The 26778-nt window shown below is 46.0% G+C and overlaps 1 protein-coding gene across 13 annotated transcripts in view; it reads right to left on the reverse strand.

The window, feature by feature from the left end:
- PTK2 (protein tyrosine kinase 2) overlaps window positions 1–26778 on the reverse strand; it is a 188512-nt gene that overhangs the window by 11766 nt on the left and 149968 nt on the right. For 12 of the 13 annotated variants that reach the window (XM_083144914.1, XM_083144911.1, XM_083144910.1 and 9 more), the window contains 10 exons: window positions 25721–25821; window positions 23935–24050; window positions 23146–23246; window positions 20965–21054; window positions 17022–17226; window positions 12549–12660; window positions 9355–9441; window positions 7725–7862; window positions 7205–7336; window positions 1190–1252 (listed from right to left, as the gene is read on the reverse strand). In XM_083144914.1, coding sequence (XP_083001040.1) covers window positions 1190–1252; window positions 7205–7336; window positions 7725–7862; window positions 9355–9441; window positions 12549–12660; window positions 17022–17226; window positions 20965–21054; window positions 23146–23246; window positions 23935–24050; window positions 25721–25821 — 1145 coding nt within the window. The remainder of the gene's footprint in view (window positions 1–1189; window positions 1253–7204; window positions 7337–7724; window positions 7863–9354; window positions 9442–12548; window positions 12661–17021; window positions 17227–20964; window positions 21055–23145; window positions 23247–23934; window positions 24051–25720; window positions 25822–26778) is intronic. The other variant, XM_083144900.1, reaches the window with a different exon arrangement.

Raw genomic sequence — 26778 nt, forward strand, 5'->3', positions numbered from 1 at the left:
TTTATATCGCACAATTACTGTCACTTAGAGCGGGGCCCGGGGCCAGCTAGAAGGACGGGACATCATTCACTGCATGATACTAAGAAATGGGTTAGCAATACAAAGTTATGGTGAGTTGTGACAGGGCTTCTCCGTATGTCCTGTCCAGTGGACGTGCTGCACCAAGCAGGTGGAGATCATAAAGGTGGGGATGGTGGCTGCAGAAGGCAAGTAATGGGGGGGGGGGGGGGGGTGCGGGGCAGAGGAAACGGGTCTGCGGAGCCCAGAGGGAACTGTGGGATGCACAGAGGTGTAAAGGCAGCGGAAAAGAGAGAGAGTGGCAAAAAAATACCATATACCAGATTCAGAATTAAAAAGTGTGCACCTGTGGGCAGAAGGGGTGCCCACTTGGTGTGATGCCAGGAACTTTACATAAATTTGGGCACTGGGTTACATGGACCTGACCAACCATCGCTATAATCCTGCAACGCTCTCCATTCCAGGAACACAGGGGGCACCAAATCTATATATGTCAACCGTTCTCATAAGTCCAACTTTATATCCTCGGAGCAAAAAACCCACATAGATATCAGCGTCTTATGCCAACAGCGCAGGTCCGCAGAAGGGATCTGGCACTAACGAGGTTAGTCACATGCTTCTGGACTGTCGTTAGAGGGAGCAGACATCCATTAGAGTTACCGTAAGGTAAGCCAGAAGAGACTGCGCCATTAAGTGCAAAATACAAAAAGTGACAAACTAAAATAAGCACCTAACACCCCCCCAATGGAAAGGCTGTAATTGCAGAATACTTCCTTTTCCACAGGAGAACAGATGATTAGAGACATTTAGGTCTTCACACGTCTTCTTCAGAGGAAATACACACCCAATACCCAAGAAACCACATAAAAACTATTCACTACAACACATGCATGAAAAATAAACCATATACAATATCGCATATCAAGTACATAATGAAGGGCTACACTAATTGATAGAATCTGTACACGGTAACCTTTTGTCGCCGGCTGCAGAGAACATAGGCACTAAGAGATAACTAGGATTCTGGTTCCGCAGCCCAGCACATTTACCTGCCACTATGGAGGTATGTAAACTATTTCTCCCTGTGTAAAACATTTCGCCCACAGCTGCTCCACAGGCAAAACAGTTTCCTATCATTCTCCAGAGAGGAAAGGGGAAGGGGGACACTCACCGGACACTGGATGCTGCCGTCTACATGCTCGATGCTGCCTCGGGATAACCGGACGTCAGGCTTCTGGAAGAAATGACAAAAATACAAATGAGGTTGCCCCGCAGGCACACCCGGACGAGCTTTCCCAGCGTACCTGCCCGCCGTCCAATCCCAAACTACTTCTCCAGGTATCCCCGACAAACAACTTCATCCGATCAAACAGAAGAACAGATAAAAATAGTAGCGGGGTGAATCGTACCATTCTGCCGACACAACATTTGAACACTTGCATTATTTCGGGGCTTGCAGCTGTCCGGGCAGCTTTCTTGAAAACAAGAAGTCAGGGCGCTGCATTAATTCTAGTTTCCTGCTGGAGGAAGAGACGTGTGTGCGCTCGGCTTGGCTGCTGCAGCCAGAGTGGAAGTGAAGCCAATTACTGAGAACGTTAAGCATTGCACAAGCTAAGTTTTTTTTTCCTTCGTCTTCTGTTGGACAAGGAGAGAAATGACTTGGCTGCGCGCACAGATCATAAATAATACTCCCAGCTCACTGTGCCCAAAATGCTATTTAATAGGGATACTGGAGATTTCAGCATTAGTGTCCCGGGAACAGGGCTGCAAGGAGCAGAGGGGGAAGCACTCGTCACCTAGGTACATAAATAAAGCGGGAGTCGTTTATAAGTCGTGTGATTAATTAGCAGGCGGACGTAATGGCATGTACCGCTGGCAGGAGAATGGCCGCCGAGCTGCGTAACTAGGAGGCGCTAGAAGTCAAAGTGTGACGCAAAGACAACCGGTATTTACAGCGCACGTAGGATCTGGGTGGCAAATTATTTCTGTTCTCCAATTTGCGCTTGCTTAAAACCGCCCATTTGTACTTATATTATTAGCCACCGCACCCACTTCTGCTGCCAAATAATTAAAGTATCAGTGGAGGATAAAGGCAAATATAAAAACTCATTCAGAAAGCCATTCACAAGGATCTGTGAGCATTTGATACACATTGGGGTTATGTAATGGGTTCCGAATTTGCACAAAACGTTTTACAGCCCTTTAAGGGTGCGAGCAGCTTCCTGCGATATTCTGAGGCCCTGATGTACAGCTGTTGCAGCGCAGATTTCACTTGACAGAATTACCCACGCGGAATTTAAATACTCCATTTGACCTTAATTGATAACCAGGAAAGTACCCAGAATTCCTCAATTGGATTCTTGGTAAGTACCTTAGCGGTTTCAGATCTCAGCAATTAAGGGGCGGAGCTTTCTGAAATGCGTAAGCTGCTACGTCTGATGTTAACAAAATGTAAATGGAGATGGAACCGTTCGTATCAAAGGATCAAATGAAGGTTTTAGCGATATATAAAGGCACAGAGTTCACAATAAAAACATACCAACATTTTACCAAAGAAAATCTGACTCCGTGAGGGTGGATGAGGCTGGGTTTGGAGCCTCAATAAAATAGCAAAAGTAGATGTTTATTCGCCACCATTATTCTATCGGTAAGAAGGATTCAAACTCATAAAAGGATCATATTAATATAGTCTGAATTGTAATTATTTTGGGGAAGACATCAAGTCTACTTGCACACATCAATCATGGATTACAATCGCTGCGATTACAATGGTTGCAAATGGCTGAAGGCGGAGAGTTCCATACATTATGCATACATATTGCATGGAACTGAATTCCTTCTTCTGATTCAATAACTCAAATCTCAATGGGTTTAGTATGCAAAGGAGATTGAGGCAGATTAAGCAGCATTGTCAGTATAAGAAAGAAAAAGTCTGACTAATGTATTTGATATGTACAATGTGTTAATTACAGTTGATTGAATCCCTACATAGCTAGCAGCTTATGGAAGAACAGCGGCCTTTAAATTGTGCACAATACTGGGTTATAGAGGGAGGGTATATACCAGGACTGCCTACCTGACCCACTCCTTCAGGGAGAAAATGCTCTGTACCTGGACTTCCCTGGTAATGTATGATTGCCAGCACCTGTGGTGACACCTTTCTTATCAGTTACCTAGCTCCCCACAGGTGCTGGCAATCATACATTATCCATACCTCCCAGCATGCCCCTCTCCAGGAGGACACAATGCTCTGTTCCTGGACTTCCCTGGTAATGTATGATTGCCAGCACCTGTGGCGACACCTTCCTTATCAGTTACCTAGCTCCACACAGGTGATGGCAATCATACATTATCCATACCTCCCAGCATGCCCCTCTCCAGGAGGACATAATGCTCTGTTCCTGGACTTCCCTGGTAATGTAGGATTGCCAGCACCTGTGGTGACACCTTTCTTATCAGTTACCTAGCTCCCCACAGGTGATGGCAATCCTACATTATCCATACCTCCCAGCATGCCCCTCTCCAGGAGGACATAATGCTCTGTTCCTGGACTTTCCTGGTAATGTAGGATTGCCAGCACCTGTGGCGACACCTTTCTTATCAGTTACCTAGCTCCCCACAGGTGCTGGCAATCATACATTATCCATACCTCCCAGCATGCCCCTCTCCAGGAGGACACAATGCTCTGTACCTGGACTTCCCTGGTAATGGATGATTGCCAGCACCTGTGGTGACACCTTTCTTATCAGTTACCTAGCTCCCCACAGGTGCTGGCAATCATACATTATCCATACCTCCCAGCATGCCCCTCTCCAGGAGGACACAATGCTCTGTTCCTGGGCTTCCCTGGTAATGTATGATTGCCAGCACCTGTGGCGACACCTTTCTTATCAATTACCTAGCTCCCCACAGGTGCTGGCAATCCTACATTGCCAGGGAAGTCCATGAACAGAGCATTTTCTCCCTGAAGGAGAGGGTCAGGTAGGCAATCCTGGTATTTACACATCAGGTCTGCGTTACTGCATTATAGAGGGAGGGTATATACACATCAGGGCTGCATTATAGAGGGAGGGTATATACACATCAGGGCTGCGTTACTGCATTATAGAGGGAGGGTATATACACATCAGGGCTGCGTTACTGCATTATAGAGGGAGGTTATATACACATCAGACCTGCGTTACTGCATTATAGATTGAGGGTATATACACATCAGGGCTGCGTTACTGCATTATAGAGGGAGGTTATATACACATCAGGGCTGCGTTACTGCATTATAGAGGGAGGGTATATACACATCAGGGCTGCGTTACTGCATTATAGAGGGAGGGTATATACACATCAGGGCTGCGTTACTGCATTAGAGAGGGTCGGAGGTATATACACACCAGGGCTGCGTTACTGCATTATAGAGGGTCGGAGGTATATACACACCAGGGCTGCATTACTGCATTATAGAGGGAGGGTATATACACATCAGGGCTGCGTTACTGCATTACAGAGGGAGATTATATACACACATCAGGGCTGCGGTACTGCATTATAGAGGGAGGGTATATACACATCAGGGCTGCGTTAGTGCATTATAGAGGGAGGATATATACACATCCGGGCTGCGGTACTGCATTATAGAGGGAGGGTATATACACATCAGAGCTGCGGTACTGCATTATAGAGGGAGGGTATATACACATCAGGGCTGCGGTACTGCATTATAGAGGGAGGTTATCAACACATCAGGGCTGAGTTACTGCATTATAGAGGGAGGGTATATACACATCAGGGCTGCGTTACTGCATTATAGAGGGAGATATATACACATCAGGGCTGCGCTACTGCATTATAGAGGGAGGTTATATACACATCAGGGCTGCGTTACTGCATTATAAAGAGAGGGTATATACACATCAGGGCTGCGGTACTGCATTATAGAGGGAGGGTACATACACATCAGGGCTGCGTTACTGCATTATAGAGGAAGGTTACATGCACATCAGGGCTGCGTTACTGCATTATAGAGGGAGGGTATATACACATCAGGGCTGCGGTACTGCGTTACAGAGGGAGGCTACACACTTCATTATAGAGGGATGGTATATACACATCAGGGCTGCGTTACTGCATTATAGAGGGAAATATATACACATCAGGTCTGCGTTATAGAGGGAGGGTATATACACATCAGCCCTGCGTTACTGCATTATAGAGGGAGGTATATACACATCAGCCCTGCGTTACAGAGGGAGGGTATATACACATCAGCCCTGCGTTATAGAGGGAGGGTATATACACATCAGCCCTGCGTTACTGCATTATAGAGGGAGGGTATATACACATCAGGTCTGCGTTACTGCATTATAGAGGGAGGGTATATACACATCAGGTCTGCGTTACTGCGTTATAGAGGGAGGGTATATACACATCAGCCCTGCGTTACGGAGGGAGGTTATATACACATCAGGGCTGCGTTACTGCATTGTAGAGGGAGATATATATACACATCAGCCCTGCATTACAGAGGGAGGGTATATACACATCAGGGCTGCGTTACTGCAGTATAGAGGGAGGGTATATACACATCAGCCCTGCGTTACAGAGGGAGGGTTTATACACATCAGGGCTGCGCTACTGCATTATAGAGGGAGGGTATATACACATCAGGGCTGCGTTACTGCAGTATAGAGGGAGGGTATATACACATCAGGCCTGCGTTACTGTATTATAGAGGAAGGTATATACACATCAGCCCTGCATTACTGCATGATAGAGGGAGGGTATATACACATCAGGCCTGCGTTACTGCATTATAGAGGGAGGTATATACACATCAGCCCTGCATTACTGCATCATAGAGGGAGGGTATATACACATCAGGTCTGTGGTACTGCATTATAGAGGGAGGGTAGATACACATCAGCCCTGCGTTACAGAGGGAGGATATATACACATCAGGCCTGTGGTACTGCATTATAGAGGGAGGTATATACACATCAGCCCTGCGTTATAGAGGGAGGGTATATACACATCAGCCCTGCGTTACTGCATTATAGAGGGGGGTATATACACATCAGCCCTGCATTACAGAGGGAGGATATATACACATCAGGCCTGCGGTACTGCATTATAGAGGGAGGGAATATACACATCAGCCTTGCGTTATAGAGGGAGGGTATATACACATCAGGGCTGCGTTACTGCATTATAGAGGGAGGGTATATACACATCAGGTCTGCGTTACTGCATTATAGAGGGAGGTATATACACATCAGCCCTGCGTTACAGAGGGAGGGTATATACACATCAGCCCTGCGTTACTGCATTATAGAGGGAGGGTATATACACATCAGGTCTGCGTTACTGCATTATAGAGGGAGGGTATATACACATCAGCCCTGCGTTACTGCATTATAGAGGGAGGTATATACACATCAGCCCTGCGTTACAGAGGGAGGGTATATACACATCAGCCCTGCGTTACTGCATTATAGAGGGAGGGTATATACACATCAGGTCTGCGTTACTGCATTATAGAGGGAGGGTATATACACATCAGCCCTGCGTTACAGAGGGAGGATATATACACATCCGGGCTGCGGTACTGCATTATAGAGGCGGGTATATACACATCAGGGCTGCGTTACTGCATTATAGAGGGAGGTATATACACATCAGGTCTGCGTTACTGCATTATAGAGGGAGGTATATACACATCAGGGCTGCGTTACTGCATTATAGAGGGGGGTATATACACATCAGGGCTGCGATACTGCAGTATAGAGGGAGGTATATACACATCAGCCCTGCATTACTGCATCATAGAGGGAGGGTATATGCACATCAGACCTGCGGTACTGCATTATAGAGGGAGGGTATATACACATCAGCCCTGCGTTATAGAGGGAGGTATATACACATCCGGGCTGCGGTACTGCATTATAGAGGGAGGGTATATACACATCAGCCCTGCGTTACAGAGGGAGGATATATACACATCAGGCCTGCGGTACTGCATTATAGAGGGAGGGTATATACACATCAGCCCTGCGTTATAGAGGGAGGTATATACACATCCGGGCTGCGGTACTGCATTATAGAGGGGGTATATACACATCCGGGCTGCGGTACTGCATTATAGAGGGGGTATATACACATCAGGGCTGCGATACTGCATTATAGAGGTAATTACCAGAAATCTCTCTTCTTTCTCTAACCAGCGCTGGTCCTCTTCCATTTCCTGCTGTTGCCGTATTAGCCGTTCCTCCATTAGATGGGTCGGAAGAGCCTGCCCCAAACACCTCATGTCCAGCGGCCCCGTTTCCTGCGGTGTCAGAGGACAAGACATGACCTTAGGACAGGTACACACACACGTGTTTATGCAGGTTATCTGCTGCAAGCGCCTGGTCTGTTCTCTTCTACTAAACATTGATATATGTCCCCTATGCCGCTCCACGGGAAACCTTAATGTGCCACTCAGGGGAACGTCTGTCTGTGGCCCATGCAGTTTGCAGATGTCCGTGGAAGAAGCCACACACACAAAACAAGCATGGTGTCCTGGAATATCTGCAACCAGGCCACTAAGCCCCGCCGCAGTACAGACATATTACCCAATTGTAAAGTGCAACAGAATAGGCTGCGCTAGATAAAACAAAAAAAAAAAACTAATAAAATAAATTCCCAACTGTGTGTATCCCACGGAGGCTACTGACCTCCATATTCGCTTGCCACATCGTTATGTCCTGTGGCCGATGGTTCCAGGAATCAAGATGGTCTAAGACTGTGGCCTGGCCGGGATAGATGTTTCCGGGCATAGAGGATATACCATGGGTGACGGGATAAGCAGACACCTACGGAAAGAGACGGAAAACTATCAGCAGTCACGTCATCTCTAGGTTATCCGACAAAACACCGGGCCTGAGACGGTTACGGTTGCTGGCGGCTTCAGAAGACAATGGAGGCGCAGACAGGATCTGCCTATTGTAACGGAAAGAACAGTGCGCAAAGCAATCTGCTAACTGATCCTGCAGCCTTATCACATGGTTTTTTAAGTTACGGTTGTTACTATTGTAATCTAATATTAGCAACGTTCCACAGAAGAGGATACAAAACACAAAGTTTAATAAGCAGATAGCTGTAATGATACTGTATATGTGCACGGAGTATCTGTAACATTACTGGTAAGAGGATCTGTATGCAGTCCAGACTAACCCATCGGAATCTTTCCTCCAAGAGATACATCATAATGTATACAGCATACACGCAAGCTCCACATTCCTGTATCTATATTATGTATACAGTAGGGTGTCTGTACAGTGTTACTGGCAGGTTACACGCAGGTACAGGCCAGTCTTGCTGGGTCTGTCGCACACGTTCTATTGTGCTTTGTGCAAGTCCCACCGAGTGACTCATTCGGTTCCTGGTGGCGGGTGAAGTATTTATAAACTCCGCATGCGGTATATGCATCCAGTTACACGCGGCACTGAAATCACTGGGAAAGCACCAGAGTGCTACAATGTGATCATACAATGCAATCGGTTGGACTGAAAGAAATCTGTGCATGCAAGATGCAATCAAATCAGATCTGAACAGTGCTGATTTTTTTATGTAATGGAACATTTGGTGTGACCAGAAGTTTTGCACAGGCTCAACGAGAAATATTGATCACCATACACATATGCAATCCAATTGCTTCCCAATCGCATCTCACAGAAATTCACTACATGCCAGGAATACTGACAGACAGGGGACGCTACCTGAAATCAGAAAGGCGATTTATTTGTAGCAGACTAATGTGCAGGCACTTGGGGCTGAGTGGTCAATACTAGCGTAGAAATCAATGTGATGGAACTGGAGCGCAGTGGTCAGCATTGCTGCCGCACAGCACTGAAATCAGTGGTTCGATTCCAACCATGGCCTTTTTTGGTGAGATTGTACGTTCTCCCCTTGTTTGCTAGCGAATGCACAAAGTAGCGACAAACTCATTAGAAGAGAGCCCTCTGCAGTGATTGGGTAACAGATGCCCAGAGAAGAAGGATAATGGGAATGTCATATAATAAATAGAATAAGGCTAGACTGTACTGTGCAGATCTCATCACTAAAACAGGACATTTCCATCGACCTATCTGTAGAACCTTGGACTGCGTTCGTGGAAACTCTGCATTAATGCGTCATCACAAATGGATTTTAGTCTTTTTTTACCAGCACGAAAATATTCATCCCTCCATTAACTGTATGCAAGCCGAACAGCTGAATCTCCAACAACTGTAAAAAAATCCCAGCGACGCTCGCAGATCCCTCGCGGCGACTGACGGATATTTAGGACAGAGGAACATTAATTACCTGGTAGTGATTTGGCTGCACCATGTGTTGGGGACTTGGGAAGAAGCCTTCGCTGGACCGGGGGCTGGGGTATCCTGGTCGGCTGGGCTGCAAGCAGAAAACACGAGAGATGTGAGAATGAGCAGGTTGCTCGTTGCTGCAAGGGGGTTCCCTGTAACCGGACACGTGAAAGGCACAGGGACACAGCTGTCATCTGCATGCCCTGGTGCCATGACAAAGGCCAGCAGTGTCCTGGACAGGTGGTGAGAAGCTGGACGTCTATCGTGGACAATGGTGCCTGTGTGTGTGTGACTTGTCCACAAGTGGCTGCAACCAGCCCCTGTAGAGAGTGCCCCCCCCCCCCCCCCCAACAGCTGTGAAAGTTGTTCTAATTCAGTGTCAAAGGCCAACACGTGGTCTATTAGCAGCGGAACAGTGGGAAATAATGACGGGAGGACTAAAGCAGGTGAGCAAGTTACCGTCACTTTGCAAACTCTTCAGTGAGAGTGGGGCAGACTTACTAGGCCTAGTGATGTGATAGAATGGTCGGGGATAAACACAGCAGCAAATCAGCTACGGTCATTTTTTTCAAACCCAGCCTGTAACTTGAGTCAGGAGCCGATTGATAATGCATCAGCTAATCAGCTCCAAACTGTCATGTTACAGATTGGGTTTAAAAAATGACAGTTATGAGCTGATCCGCTGCTGCGTTATCATCATTCACTTTATCACTTCAGCGGGCTTAAATAATCGGCCGGGATAACACATAAGTTGCTTTAGGTGATAAAGTGAATGAAGCCGACGTTGCCAAAGACTGGCGCAAGATTTTCAGACAAAATTTGAAATAATTAGACAAACACAGCTCTGCAAAGTCCATCGCCAAAGGGGACACTGACGGTCGACATACATTAGGTCAGCACATGGAATAGGTCGACATGGCTAATGTTGACAGGGTCTGAAGGTTGACACAAGCATAAGGTTGAAAATGGAAAGGTTGACAGTCACTACAAACAAACTTTAGAAATGTCCCAAGGCGCAGCCAGTCCCTGCAGCCACAGATCCAAATGGGGGCCACTACGCAATCCTCGCTCGACGACATTCCTAAACAAACGTCGAATCTGTCGGCGCTGAACTTTTTTTTGCCTCCGAATTCAGTGAATTTTCTCGTGATATCGGAAAATGGAAAAAAAAAAAATGTGTAAATAACACAATATTTATATCAAACAGTTTGTTAGAAATATTGTGTTATTTACACATATTTTTTTATTTTTCATTTTCCAATATGACGACAAAAGTCACTGAATTCGGAGGCAAAAAAAAGTTCAGCGCCAACAGATTCAACGTTTGTTTAGGAATAAGGTTGACAGTCACGTTTTTATTTTGGAGCCAACATGTGCCGACAGGCGGTAATTCATACCCTACCATCCACTAGGGTGTGAAGGGTGTAATAAGTGTGCCGAGCCCTGCTGGTATGGTGTCCATGTCGTTTAAATTCGGGACAAAAAAAACGTAAAACACTCAAGTCGATCTTTTGGCTTGTGTCCACATTAGCCATGTCAACCTATTTCATGTCTTGACCTATGCCCTGTCGACCTTTAGTGGTAGAACTAATGTAGGTCAATCCTCAGACCGTAATCCGCCAAAGATGTATATTATAGTGGTAGTTCCAGCACGGAGAACTTCAGTGCGGCATAGATCCAGCTGCCACGCAGATTCCTCCCATCTCAGTGCATCCTACACTGGGCACAACAGGATATCCCGTGCTCAATGGGAAAGTCTAGGCCTGTGCAATTGCTGCACACAGTGACCGGGAGGCCCAGAACTATAAAGCCACCGTTGCTGGTAACTTCACCGGAATCCAAGGCTAAGGGCTGTGCCGTGTGCCACCGGGAAATAAAGCCCACCTAATCATACCACAGGAAATATATGGCCAGCGATTTGCTTTAATATTCAATGAAAATCTTATCATGAGCCTGGCGGGACTATACGACCCATTTGCAGCGACGTTCCTTGCTAGACGCGCCTCTTGCTGCCGCTTCATCGCGGTGCCAGGATGGTGACCATCGGCACTGGGGACAGTGACATGCACATTACAGGGACTCCACAAAACCAAGTAATGAAGCTGCAAGAGGAGGAGTTCTGCAGAACAATTGCCTTGCCGTAAGAGCGCAGAGGGAGGGGCTAAACTCAAATAAGAGTAGGAGATTCATTCCTAGATTAAACAGTGTATAGATTTACATGGGTTGTACAGTCACATTTAAAATATGATCTATATTCTAACACACCCATAACAAAAGTAACACAACAACAGCAGCAACGGAAGCAAAGTGTATTTGTTACACTATTGTGATTGGTGTTTTAAATGTTTGTACTTGGTTGTGATGGGTATCTGTCCTGGGGCGACACCTATAAATGGTCGTCATACCCTAAATCGAGTTTGACAGAAGGTTGACACAAGCAAAAAAGGTCTACATTTACATGGTCGACACTGAAAAGGTTGATACGAGTTTTCGTGGTTTTTGTTTAGACCGACTTGGTTCATACTATGCCATCCAAGTGGGTATAGAGTTAGATTATAATAGTGTGCCCGAAGCGTGGCGAGGGTACATGTTACATTTATATGGTGTCCATGTCGACATAGACACCATGTGTCGGTTTACAGTGTCAACTATAGTAAGTTAGTATGTTTTATTTATATAGCGCACTTTCTCCAACAGGACTCACGACTGGTGACACAAACCATCATACCGCAAAACCTTTCATATCACACATTGCACAACACCCCGGGTGTAATCAAACAGCGATGCACTAAAAATAGAGACATCTGGTTATTTTTCACAACTCAAGCCGCACGTGTCCTCCAGATGCTCCACGGAGGAAGAAGCTGCCACGAACCCACACTTCAGCCTTCCCCATGTCCTTCCTCTCATGGTTTGTCTATTTAATACTGACAGATATACCCTCAGCCAGTGGTGCTCCACGGACGAGCCGCACACACAGCCCTATCTGCTGAGGACAGCGGGACATCGGCTTCCTGAGAGGAAACTGCTGCGGACACAATTATAGCAACAAAAAGCCTCAAACAGCAACGCAAAGATCACGGAAACACGACTGAGGAATGCAATGGAGCAACAAGGATAATACAAAAAGGCAAAACAACACGTAAAGTGGCAGAACGGGGGGGGGGATGCAGCGGACGCTGGTGTAACACTGACCTTCGGAGGAGCCTCGTCTGATCCTCCAGAGTCCCAGGACACGGTCACCTGCCTCCTGGACTCCATCCTCATCCGTTCTTCTTGTTGTAACTTCTCTTCTTCTAGTATTGTACTGCAAGAAAGAGAGGAGAGCGGCGATGAGACCGCCGCGCACGGCCATCCCTCCGGTAGAACGCCAATATTCACGCAAGGCACGCTATCACAGCGGAGGCCTCCTGTGTAAGCACACTACCGGCAGCAGCGCTGGGAAACGTACAGATACATACAGATTCCAAGCCGCTGCATAATAATAAAAAAAACAACACATTTTTAAATAAGTCAAACAAAGTAATAAAATGCAAAAAGCGTTCCCCAGGGGCTGCGGGGATGGTGCGATCCCAGCACTGAGGAATGGAGTCGCTGGAGACAGCAGGACTTACCCGTGCAGTGCACAGAGCTAACGTGACACTCTGCAAGAGCTCTGCTGTCTCCCAGCTGCCGCCTCCCAGCTCTGCTATGCGGATTGTTAATGTTGGAAGTGTGCCATCGCTTTCAGGCACTCAGCAGAAACCTGGGAATCTCTGGTGACTTCAGCGCTCTCTCATCTATCAATCCGGGCACAGGCAGAGCGGCTCTGCACCATGGCTACCCATACAGCTTTACCCCCCCCCTGCATTATCTGCGGCCGGTCTACTATTCCTCCAGAAATGAATAATCTTTGACATATTACTCACACAGGAAGAGGCCACAGCGCTCCAACATCCACTCTCTACAGACTTTCACACACAGCCACTTCCATGGAGAGCGTGATACGGACTGTAAGTGTCACAGCAAGCAAAGTGCAAGATTACACCGACCCCCCCCCTATGCAAAAATAACACTGGATGTTTTAGATGCCTTCTAGAGACACAGTGCCAGGCACGGGGGGGAACAATTAATTACAGACTTTGCGTCAATAGGTTGCAAATACACCAGGCAATTCCAGTGTTGGACTACAAGACCCAGCGGGCCTCATCAGCTCAGAGAAACTCCAGGGGCAGACATTTCAGCAGCCAGGGAAGGGGCAGGAGGTGAGCTGGGGGCTGTTTCTCAGCGCGGCATATAAATAACCGGTGTCTGCGGAACGGGACAGACCAGGCCATAGATGGAGGCCGATCCATGGGAGATGGCCGGCCTTTCCTCCCCAGCTGCTGGCGGTGACAGCAATTACGGAGAGGGGGTCACTCCAGGCCAAGGAGTCGCATATTTTCCCAAACGCAGTATTTATAGAAACAAGAAATAAATAAATAAGAACCCAACTGACAAGACGGACGGCGATAAACCGCAGGATACGGGAATGGTTTTTTTTTTTTTCCATTTTTTAAATAAAAAAAGTTAAATATATGAACAGAAATATTTGCATAGCCGTCGGCAAATAAATCCGGACTTTCCCAGGAAACACGCGACGCTCCAAACACGCGGAGGACAGTCTCGCGGGAATGATATGGAATACGAACATACATATATAACAATCACATGTTCTAACAATAGCCGGCTGGGTTATGCATTATATCCAGCTTTCTTTGGTCCACAAAAGACATGGGAGAGATCTATCAAATTGTACAAAGACCAGAATATTTGGATATCATTTATCAAGCATTTTGTATTAAATGATATCCAAAAGTTAACTGGGGAACTCCTCCAGTTGCTTTCTTCAGGGTATCCTGGTGGCTGACAGACAATGTCTAGGTCAATAGGTCAGCACAAGAAATACGTCGACAAAGCTATAGCCGACAAAGGAAAAGGTTGACAGTTTTTCACGTGTATCTCGTTTGGGAACAGTAAAGAGTAGTGAAGCGAGACACTTGGCCTGAAGCATGGCAGACGCAGTACAATAATTGGTGGTCCAGGTTGGGAGGCGTCAACCTGCTATAACACACCCTCTCTTCAGAAGGTTCCCCCATGATTACAATTGGCAAAGGGTGTGGATTATTAGATAGACAGGAACTAGGATGAGTCATTAGGCCAAACACTATTGGTCGACAGTGAAAAGGATCGACACGGGGAAAAGGTTAACATTCACTAAGTCGGCATGGACAAACGGACGACATGGAAATGGTTGACACATGTCGACCTTTTGCCTATCGACCAATAGTGGTCAACTTATTGACTGTCAACCGGAACCAATTCGTAAGACAGCTTCAGGCTCCGATGGTACAACGCCCCTAGTGGCCACAATGCAAAAATCAAAGGATGTTTAGAAATTCAATTTCCACTGCAAAAACCTAATTCTAACAAGCAAACATTCCCTATAAATTGGATTTAGGAAAGAACTTGGTGCCAAATCTGGAAAATAACAGCAACTGTCTGCTTCTAATAGCCGGGAGGTGGAAAGTCTGAGGATGAGCCGAGACAAATGCGCTAATTGATGACTAAATCTGGACAAGTGGATGCTCAGAGGATGTCCCCCCCCCCCCCCCAAGGGCTGTTGTCCGCTGGAGCGATATAATGGCTCATTCACTGATGGCGTACACGTCGGTCACCATGAAAGGGCACCCGGGACCCAGGACACGCACTGATCACGGAGAGGGAGGGGCGGTTTACAGATAAACATGTGAATCACTAACACGGGTCATGGGTTCTGCTTCTATTGGATTACAGGAGTAGACTGAGGGCTGACAATACGTGCGTAAGTGATACAGAGCAGGAGAATGAGCGTGGGTGCTAGATTCCGCATGGAAATTAGGTGCACATCGTTTCTAGGCGAGACTCCCGTCACTTGTACATCGGCGAGAGACCCTTCTATGCAGCAATAAGACCCCGGGCAGGCATCAGATATAAACAGCCCTCCCCCCTTCCCGAAGTAATTCAAAACAAGGGAACCAAAAAGTTTCCATAGGAGCGAGCCGTTTTGATGAATGATGCAGAAGGGTCATGTGTATGGAAGAAAGCTGCTAGGTGGTCAGATACGCTGCAGACTGGGATACACTCAGGAAATACCTATAGGGATTGTAAGCTTGCGAGCAGGGCCTTCCTACCTCTGTTATCATTCATTACCCAGTTTTGTTTTATCTGTGTGTCCAATTGTATAGCAGAATTTGCTGCGCTATATACAAAAATGGTTAGTAGATGATAAATAGCCCAGGACACCACCTTCTCACACAGGGTTATTACCTGTATTTGTTATTGTGAGTATATATGTAGGCATGAGGGAAATGGCTGTATTTAGTGGACGAGTAGACACTGTTATTTTTATATAATAGGGACCCTCTTCCTCCCTCCCGAAACTGGCAATGAAACGGGGTCTCCAAGACGGAGGCCTGATTTGTGCGGAGAGCCACAAAATGTCAGACTCCTACTCCCCCCACTGCCGCATCCAGTGATAGTGTGACCCCCCCAACCGTCGCAGGCGTGTACGCCTGATATGCTTAGGGCCTATTGGGGAGATATCAAAGGGGAGGGGCTATAGGCTAATTGTAGTAGTACAGACTGGAGACCGGTAGCCCCACATGAAGGGACCCTGAGACATATAAGGAGGCACACTCCACGTATTCAATTATACGAATTAAGATTCAATTATCTACTGTACCACCCAGAGCTATATAACTATTAGTCAATTTCCCTATGTGTAAACCCATGGATTCCACGGGCTAATGCTTCTGAGGCTGCACAGAAAAAATATGTTAAGTGCACCATCTAGGTCAGGGACCTTTAACAGCAGCTTTAGGGCCAAACTACACATCCCAGCATGCCCTGCAACAGTTTTATCATGGCCAAATTGTAGCAGGGCATGCTGGGATGTGTATTACAACAACAGCTGGAGGGCTCCCCATCTCTGACCTAGCACTTAAAGATACACTATGGAAATTTGATTACTTTTCATATGATTGCGGGAATAGATCGGATGAAAAGTGTCCAAATTGCATGTTTTTGACATCAGGTCCGACGTGCGGTCTTGTGAGCATCGGAGCCTGAAGATTGGAACGTCTGCACTATAGATTTATTTCATCACAAAGCCTTCGACAGGCTTGGCTGTGATCGCATACGATACATTGTACGCAGAAGGACTGTATACCGTGTATTGTATACAGTCCTCCCGCCCGGGAGATTCCCAGGCTGTCCAAGGGGGATCGCTGAAGACTTCTCCCTTCACCTTAGTGTATGGGCACCTTAACATGCAGGGTAAGGACCCTTCATTGAATAAGCTTAGGGCCAATTTAATCTCCCCTTAAGTGCCGAATTGCCCTTTAGGGACTTATTGCAGAGTAACAATTTTAGAGAAACTCCTTAAAAAAAAAAAACAATTTCAACAAATTGTAATAGACTTGTATGTCAGCTAGAGGCCGGCAGCTACACGGGAACAACCTGCAGACATTGGGGCTGCCGCCGGAGGCGACTTCAGCAATGCTCCAATCAGCTACGCAGAAAAACAGTTTGACAGCTACAATTCGTTGCCATAAGAAACACAAAGGCGGAGAACCGCACAATAACACGCGCGCAGCGCTCTGCACTCACCTGAGTTGTGCTTTGAGTTCCGTGAATCGCGGCCGCCGGCTGGGGTCATACGCCCAGCACTTGGTCATAAGGCTATAGAGGGTGGGGGGGCAATTCTGCGGCATGGGTAGGCGCTCGCCGTTTTCTATCCGACCAATCACATCGTTGTTCTTCACACCCTGGAAAGGCTTCACTCCATACATTAAGATTTCCCACATACACACACCTGCAATACACAGGACAGAAAGGCATCAGAAAGGCCTAACAGTGCACCGACATATGTCACTATGATACAATACAAATGGTTGCTTGGCAACTTTCACACCTATTTCAACAAATTCAACTTGCACTTGCTTCCTTACAGACTGGTGCGATGCAGGGTTGCAGGCTCTATGGAAAGGTTACAGAGAGGAAGTGCGAGGTGAGAATTGGGGTGGGGGTGGGGAATTGGTTCCCTGGTAAAATGTGAATAAGCTCTTGTCACTGATAAACCATAGAGGCTACGATCACTTGCAGTTGGGATAAGAGAGAATCTTTGTGATCGCTGCGAGTCGGAACATACAGATCAGAACGCTCTCATTTCTCCATAAAAGGCCGCTGCTGAGGATTTCATGTAAACAGGCGACTGAATCACTCCTGGCACCCGGCGAGTTTATGTGAATAAGAGGAGAGTTTATATCATCTGACAGGGGCAATTCCCGAGATGTATCACATCACCCACCTGGTGAGGAAGGGGGCGGTGACGACTCGTCACGTCTGTATGAGGTCACGCTGTATGTTGCCACACTAATGCGGCAACCAGGGGTTACATCTCCTGGGCAACGGAAAACTCTTCTTGCAGAAAGGGACCACAGCAGACACAGTAAATGGGATGACTGCTCTTTATCATCATTGTCTGATCTCACTGATTACTGGGAAACCTGTGAGGTGTCACTGGAGGAAGTCTACAGAACTCAGGGGCAATGTATCAAGCAGTGAGAAGAGAAGTTGCCTATCATTTTATATAGTGTCGTTCATGAATGCATCGTGGAAGCCAACTTCTCCACTTCACTGTTTTTATTGTTTAATCAATGCATCAACTGGAGCACAGGGCTCCGGCAGGGGGTGGGGAGAAGCCGCTGCAGCACAGAGCTCCGGTAGGGGGCGGGGAGAAGCCGCTGCAGCACAGAGCTCCGGTAGGGGGCAGGAAGAAGCCACTGCAGCACAGAGCTCCGGTAGGGGGCAGGGAGAAGCCACTGCAGCACAGAGCTCCGGTAGGGGGCAGGGAGAAGCCACTGCAGCACAGAGCTCCGGTAGGGGGCAGGGAGAAGCCGCTGCAGCACAGAGCTCCAGCAGGGGGCGGGGAGAAGCCACTGCAGCACAGAGCTCCGGTAGGGGGCAGGGAGAAGCCACTGCAGCACAGAGCTACGGTAGGGGGGCGGGGAGAAGCCGCTGCAGCACAGAGCTCCGGCAGGGGGCAGGGAGAAGCCGCTGCAGCACAGAGCTCCGGCATGGGGCAGGGAGAAGCCGCTGCAGCACAGAGCTCCGGCATGGGTGGGGAGCAGCCACTGCAGCACAGAGCTCCGGTCGGGGGTGAGGAGCAGCCGCTGCAGCACAGGACTCCGGTAGGGGGTGAGGAGCAGCCGCTGCAGCACAGGGCTCAGGTAGGGGGTGGGGAGCAGCCACTGCAGCACAGAGCTCTGGCAGGGGGCGGGGAGCAGCCACTACACCAGACCTCCGGCAGCGGCGGATTTCTCTGATTGTCTGCCTCTGTGCCCCCCCCCCCCCCCTGCTGATCATATCCCTTCATTAGCATGCAAGGGGATGGGTACACTTGCACAAATGCAAATACGTCAGTCTAGACTGACTTTTATTATGGCCGTAGATGACAAAATTCCGGGCGAGGGCACTGACGTCATGTGACATCAGTCACCTGTCCCAGCATTAGCAGGTGTGTGCACAGTGTTTTCTTGCGCACGCCCACCATTTTTGTGGGCACACCCAAAAAAACGCTGGGCGGGCTCCCGCCCCTCAGTGAGCGCTCGGCGAGTAGCCGTTCGCTCTCTGGGTCCGCACGTGCGCCTATTAGCCCATCTGCAAACCCCAACAATCAAGGACGAATTCGGCTAGCTGCCACCAGCTCAGAATCATCCTCAATATAACTTTACTTAAATGGTGAAATTACATTTCTGCAAAAGTAAACGATACAGTACTGAAAAAGATGGTGGACAGACAGTGATACAGTTACTAAGATTAGGGATGGCCATCAACAATCGATGATTTGAAATCATCGATGGTTCATGGGCGATGTCGAATACTTTTGCCATCGATGGGGGAGAACCAGATGGTTTCCCTCCATCAATGGAACAGCAAAACAATGTCGTCGTGTCCCCCCCCCCCCCCCCCCCAAAAGCGCTGGGACACTGAACATAGCTCCGCCCCCGACACCTGTGAAGCCCCACCTCCGTGTTTTGATTGGCCCACAGGCCAATCAATTAAACACAATGGCTGACCATCGATATGTAAAAATATCGATGGTCAGCAATTGCATAGTTTAGCACTATCGATGGCCAGTTGCAGAATTGCCATCGATGGCAATTGCAAAGATGGCCATCCCTAACTAAGATTGGATATTAATTGAAGATGGGATGTTGCTATGGGCAACCAATCAGATTCTATCTATTATCTTCTAGAAGCCAAATTAATAAGAAGTGGAATGTGATTGGTTGCTAGGGGCAACATTGCATCTTCAATAGAACTCCTATCTTAGTAAATGTAGCCCACAATGTCTAGGTCAACAGTCAATAGATCGACACCATGTGGTCAACATGGGCAAAAAGGTCAACATAGCTTTGGTGAAAAATGTTCGTTCCTGAACGTCCCCATACTTGTGACCGTTCCTGAACGTCCCCATACTTGTGACCCTTCCTGAACGTCCCCATACTTGTGACCGCTCCTGAACGTCCCCATACTTGTGACCGCTCCTGAACGTCCCCATACTTGTGACCGTTCCTGAACGTCCCTATACTTGTGACCGCTCCTGAACGTCCCCATACTTGTGACCGTTCCTGAACGTCCCCATACTTGTGACCGTTCCTGAACGTCCCCATACTTGTGACCGTTCCTGAACGTCCCTATACTTGTGACCGTTCCTGAACGTCCCCATACTTGTGACCGTTCCTGAACGTCCCCATACTTGTGACCGTTCCTGAACGTCCCCATACTTGTGACCGTTCCTGAACGTCCCCATACTTGTGACCGTTCCTGAACATCCCCATACTTGTGACCGTTCCTGAACATCCCCATACTTGTGACCGTTCCTGAACATCCCCATACTTGTGACTGTTCCTGAACGTCTCCATACTTGTGACCGTTCCTGAACGTCTCCATACTTGTGACCGTTCCTGAACGTCCCCCATACTTGTGACCGTTCCTGAACGTCCCCCATACTTGTGACCGTTCCTGAACGTCCCCATACTTGTGACCGTTCCTGAACGTCCCCATACTTGTGACTGTTCCTGAACGTCCCCATACTTTATCATCTAAGAGGACTCCAGTTAGGAACTGTGAGCATGACGAGCGGCGCCCTAACTAGGGGTCCGTGTGCTTAGGTGTCCACATTGATGCCGGAAAACCATTAAGAACTTGTGACAACCTCGCACATATCGAAGTAGACCTAGTCGGCCTTGTATCCCACACCCACAGAAAAGGCTACGTATACACTGCAGTCTGCTATGTATATGTATTTAATAATCACATACTGAAACACAAGGGGGGGTTGGAATGCACCGCAGACAGCACATATGTAAATCTAATGAGACAATCGTTAAGAAGCATTTGCAAATGAATGTCATCTGTATAAACGTGCTACTAACATTATAATCCCATCGTAAAATCACCATCAGTGCGAGCGCAGAACAATCGTAACCAACAGACATAAATAAAACGTATCTCTGGGATAGAAGAAAAAACTGGTGTCACTCACCGAACATCCAAACATCACTCGCAGAGGTAAAACGTCGGAAGTTAATGGACTCTGGGGCCATCCATTTAATGGGCAGTTTACCTTTAGAAGCTATACAAATGGGAAAAAATAAAGAGGAAACAGATTAGGGCCAGCATGAGAACACCAGTAAGTGACCAGGACACCTTATTTTGCATTCACAATACATACAAAGCAATAGCTTTGGACCTTAAAACTGTGCAGATAAGTCTATGAAATGAAAAACAGCTTTTACTGCATTTGCATAAGAGATAATTATCATTGCTCTTGGTATAAATGGTTTCGAGAAGCACCACTAGTGGTTATCCTAGTGCATTATCATTTTTTAACATGTTTTCCTTTTATAACACAAAGTCCCACCTTCCTCGGCACAATTCCGTCTTAAACACAATACTTAGTAATTAGACAGGTTTTTCAATCCAGGGTTGATTAAGAATACAATAATGAAGATATTTGTCCGTCCCTACTGATTTTGGATAATTTGAGGCGAGTACAGTAAGGATGGATGGAGAAAGCTATAAAGGTAATTAATAGTTTCATGACTAAAGTTGTGCATGAAGGTTAATTTAAAATAATTAGTGTTTACGTGATTAATACATTCAAGTTACAGATCTTATATTCACCTTCCCAAATAACAGGTACGCTATAGAACAGCCATAGAGGACCAGTTTATCTCTATATTGGCCACTCCAGATAAACCGATTAGTGAAACTGGGTACAGCCATGGGGACCAGGTTTGTACATAGTCATTGTAAATAAAAAGGGTCAATTAATAAAACAAATTAGATCAAAAACATAATTGCATCAAGTACAAAGCAACACTGCCCTTATCTTTATAAAGGCCATTCCAGAATATTGGTCTTCACAGCAAACCATATAGACATTTATGAAAATAGGAGCAAATTTGGTCCCCATAACTGTCCCCATTGCTTGCAAATAAAAAGTGTAATAACATAAAATATACTGAATATAACTAAGCATAAGCTTCAGACAGATTAAGATCTGTTGAGAGAATGTGTAATGGTATATACAGCGTACAGGATGAGGAATACCCAAATCTTTGTGATCATTTCTTGCAAAGTGTCTTTTGCAAGACATGGGTGGTCTCTTTAATGTAAATTCAAATGAGCATCCACAAAGTGATATAATCACCCCTATACAACGCTTCTAAGACCGTGCGGCTCAATCACAACACAGACTCTGAATGCACGGGCATTGCGTCCAACTGAACTGCGCCAGACATCGACAGTACATCCTATTCAGAATAAGCCCCATTGTCTTAATTAAAAAAAAATACAAAATGGAAAATAATTACAATTGGTTTAGTGCGCCAGTAATGGTGATATCTAATCCTGGGCGCTATTTCTGACTGGGCCAATAGCTCCTGCCACCTATTAAATGCTGCCATTTCCGACAGCAATGAAGGTGGAATTCGACAAAATAGATAGATCCGACTTTAAAAAAAAGGTCGGATCTGTTTTGATGGAAACGGACGTGGATTTTAAAATTCACGGCAGTTTCTCGATAATCCACCACCGTTTTTCCGCCAACACGCCCCCTTTTCACCACTTGAAAGGTGGAACATTGAATTACGCCTGTTGAGAAACTGTCGAGCTGGGTGAAAACAGGTCATGATTCCAACTGTCGGAACGTTCCATCAGAATCAAAGATTGAATACCCCCCAAGTGTTTGAAATGGTTGTAGTTTTTTTTTTTTTATCGATATTACCATTATATTTACCTGCGATTAATCTGCACAGTCACCTCTGATGTTTCCTTTCAGTGTTTATTAGATAAACTTTGCATTTAGAATATGCTGATATTAAATAGATGTCAATATATTATTCTAACTGATGATGCAGAACCTACTGTAACTTATTAAATCACCACGGATCATACATAAGAGTTATTTAATTTCTTAAAAGCCTTGGAGTTTAGTGTCAGGACACCGGAGGATGTTTGGAATAGTTTATCACACAGCATTACATTTAAGCATAATAAAAAAACCTTAAAGAACACAGGGATCATGCAATGAGGTCACAGGATGCACAGCTGAAGTGTATGACACATAGAAAGCTGTAGCGAGATCAGAAGTGATATCTGCTGTCAGACAATTACAGCAGATCATCCCATGACGTGATCCCAGGACATGTGGAATCCTTACCTTTATAATAAGTACTGTCTTCCATATACCGCGAGAGACCAAAATCTCCCAACTTCACACAGTCCATAGTGGAGACCAATACGTTCCTAGCAGCAATATCCCTGAAAAAAAAAAATAAAATAAAAAAGATTATTCTTGTATGATTAGAATAACTGCACATTCACAACGGTGAGATCCAGATTTTAAGTTTCATAGTAAAAAACATGCGGGGCATGGGGCATCTGTGGCCTGACCCAACATTAAAGACAACACAGCCAATCAATGCGCTGCAAAACAATGACACCACAGTGACACTGCCAATTAAAAAAAAAAATCGCATTTTATTATTACGTCACTGAGCACAATGGTGGCCAGCAGGATAGGATTCACCAAGACAACACTATAATGGTCTTCGATATATAGAGATGATTGGAGAGAACACAGTTGCCTCGTCTTAAAGATAAATAACCTTAAATAAAAGCCATTAAGGCCGTATTCTATTCGATTTGCACATGCATGGTTATCTGCAATGTATGTGGTCTGAAAGAATGGAAAAATGGAAAATAATTGAACTTCCCCATATAAAACAAGTGTAAGAATTTCCAAGAAACTGGCAGAATATGGGACCATTTTATGAATGGAAAAATGTGCCACTCCACCAATACAAGCGAAGTACAAAATATCCCCAGCAGAGGGCGACATATGAGAGAACTTTGTGAAAACATAACATCTCTGAAGTTTGTGTACACTGGGCAGTAAACACTTCTACACAATAAAAAAGATGAAATAATGCAGTCGCATCCCTCATACCTATGTACAAATCGCTTGCTCTCCAGGTAGGCGAGGGCTGTGCTGAGCTGGTAAGCGTAGAGGATTAGCGACGCCAGATCCAAGTTGTATTTTCTGACTTGCAAGAACGAACGCAGCTATGGATGGACAAGAACAAGAGTACAGTCAGCATACTACAGGGAGGACCAAAAGTGACACTGAGCAGAGAACTTAGCTGGTCAGACTGTTTTAGGAAAACCCTTCTCTTTAAGAAGGCATCACATTTGCCCCTACGGAGTTTTTTTTTTTAAACTATAATCCTGTTCCTCTGACTCCAATGGCCCGGATAACGACAATCCACGGCCGTTATCGGCAGAACGGGCCCGATAGCTTCTGCAATCGGGCCCGTTCTGCCGTGATCCCGCATCAATGCTGTCGTTAAGGACAGCATTGAATAGGGAGCTGCCGCTATTTCCCATGTCGGAAATAGCGGCAGCAGATTGCATACCCCCCATTGTGTTTTTCACATAATCTCCCTGCTTTTCACTGCATGGTCACTAGCTACAAGATTGTATTTCCCTCATTAGAAAATGTTTTGGGCTGAGTTGTGTTCCTCTTCAAGCTTCTTGTGGCTCCTTCATGGCCGACACTTGCGAGACCTTCTTTGAACTTATCTTTCCATACACACACACTTTTTTGCGAAAAAAAAACCCCACTTTCTCCATACTGTACACAAAGTCTTGATGCACAAGGCACACCCTCAGACCACAAACAACATATCACTACATGCCCGCTTTTCTCCCATGCAAATCAAGTGGAGCAGCCACAGTGACTGGGGAGACAGCGACTTGGGGCCGAATGTTATATGGTGTTAGGCCAGTGGCCGTGTGGGATGCCCACCGAATCAGATTATTATTTTTTTTTTTTTTAAAGGGTCATTTACAAGGCTAAAATAAGTTTTATTATGACTACAGTGCAGATAGTTTTTTACTCCTCTTCCTACATACAGATGTATCCTATTTTTTTTTTTTACTGTGACTTCAGTCAAACCAAATGTACCACATTTAGCACCAGGCCCTGGGCAACTGGGCTGCACAGATTGTCTCAACTAACATAAATTAAACAGCTGAAAGGGGCAGGAGTTTAGTGCTAGCTCACACTGAAAACTGTGGTATGTGACATTTTTACATCTGTGTGCAACAGTCTGAGATGGGAGGGATTCAATTAGTGCCAATTTTTGGGGGCATTAATCCAGCAACGCATGTGTTTTTGGGCACGGTTTTTTGACCGTGACAAATTTTTGGACAGGTTGAAAAATCAGCATGGCCATTAAATAGGGGGAATCCAGGATGCCTTAAAATTGCCAGAAATGTTCGTTTTTTTTTCGACTGGACGAAAAATCTATCAATAATTGAATGCCCGTCTGAGTCTGTGTATAAAGGGCTCTGGTTGCAGCCGCCACCGCTGCCTTTCCTCACACCAAATGCTGTGCTTCATCTGCAATTTTGTACGTGTATAAAACTATTTCCTGTGCGGTTATAGTCGCAGCCCAGTATCTGCTACAGCCTGAGCAGCTTTTCGCTGGGTCTGCAAGGAGAATAAGAAAATACCATACACTACTAGTCGGTCACGCATCTTTTGCCATATGGCGTAAGGATGGCTAGAATAGGGACACAACTGGGGCAGTCACAGAAAGAAACATTTTTTTTTTGTAATATTCTGTATGTAGCGAAGCTCTCTCTACAGCGGTACCCTACTTTCAGCTAGTAGCTCCTAGTATTTCATGACAATGTAATGCAGTTACTACATTCCAAAGGGTAACACTCACCTCACCCTGGGTACAAAGCTCCATGATTATCCAGACTGGGTTTTCTGTAATCACCCCAATAAGTTTCACAATATGCGGGTGGTCAAACTGGCGCATCGTTACTATCGAGAGAAGAAGAACAAAGAACGTCCGTTAATAAATCATGATAATATGTATCGTTACTGGGTGCTAATTTACGTGACCCACAATACGTAAATTAGGTGGCGAGTTATAATCTTTATTTTTTTTTTAATCCAATTAAAAAACAATACTTCATAAAATGTATATATTTCCTGCGTGCTTTCGTTCGCGGTTCCTTACAAGATTTAGCGCCGCGGGTGGATCTGTAAATCAGCAACAGGCCACGCAGCTGTAGACACTTGTTGTGTTGTGCACACGGTTGGGAGATAAATCAATGACTAGTTAGTAAAAGGCCCGCCATGTGGACAGCTTGAGGAATGGAGCGGGAAACGGCAATCCCCACATTAATTACACATCCTAATTGCAGAAACACCCGGCCCCAGCTTCTCCTAATTACTATCCCTGTAGCAATAAATGGATTTCATGTACTATTAAATATCTATTAATTCAGCTCAAGTTACTGTAATAAATTAAGATGAAAGTTCAGCAACAGCGTATGGTCCCGGTGCGAAGGGTCCAGGCCGCAGAGGCTGCAGCTGTGCAGGAATTAATATATGTATGAACACTCACACATACACACACACTGCACAGGAGTTTGTTGGGCTTTTGCCCCCTGGCACTTCAGCCAGGTGATGATCATTTATAATCTGGACAATATAGTTTTACAGCAATTCCCTCCCCTCATCCATTAATTTTACATGAAGTCTCCCACCGCCTTATTTTACACTGCAATATTGCATTATGTGAGAGGACTATAGCAAAAAGTAGTAGCTGCAAAGGGCTGCTCTCGTTAACAATCGCTAATGACCCACGGGAGCATGAAATGTTAATGATACAGTGCATACACACTGGACGATATTCGCAATATTTGGTTATCATCCATATCTCTTAAATGATCATCTAGTGTGTGTGCATCGAAAAAAAAAAAAAAGGAAACC

Source organism: Crinia signifera, chromosome 5, assembly GCF_055691185.1.
Source record: "Crinia signifera chromosome 5, ASM5569118v1, whole genome shotgun sequence".
NCBI classification, from domain to species: Eukaryota; Metazoa; Chordata; class Amphibia; order Anura; family Myobatrachidae; genus Crinia; species Crinia signifera.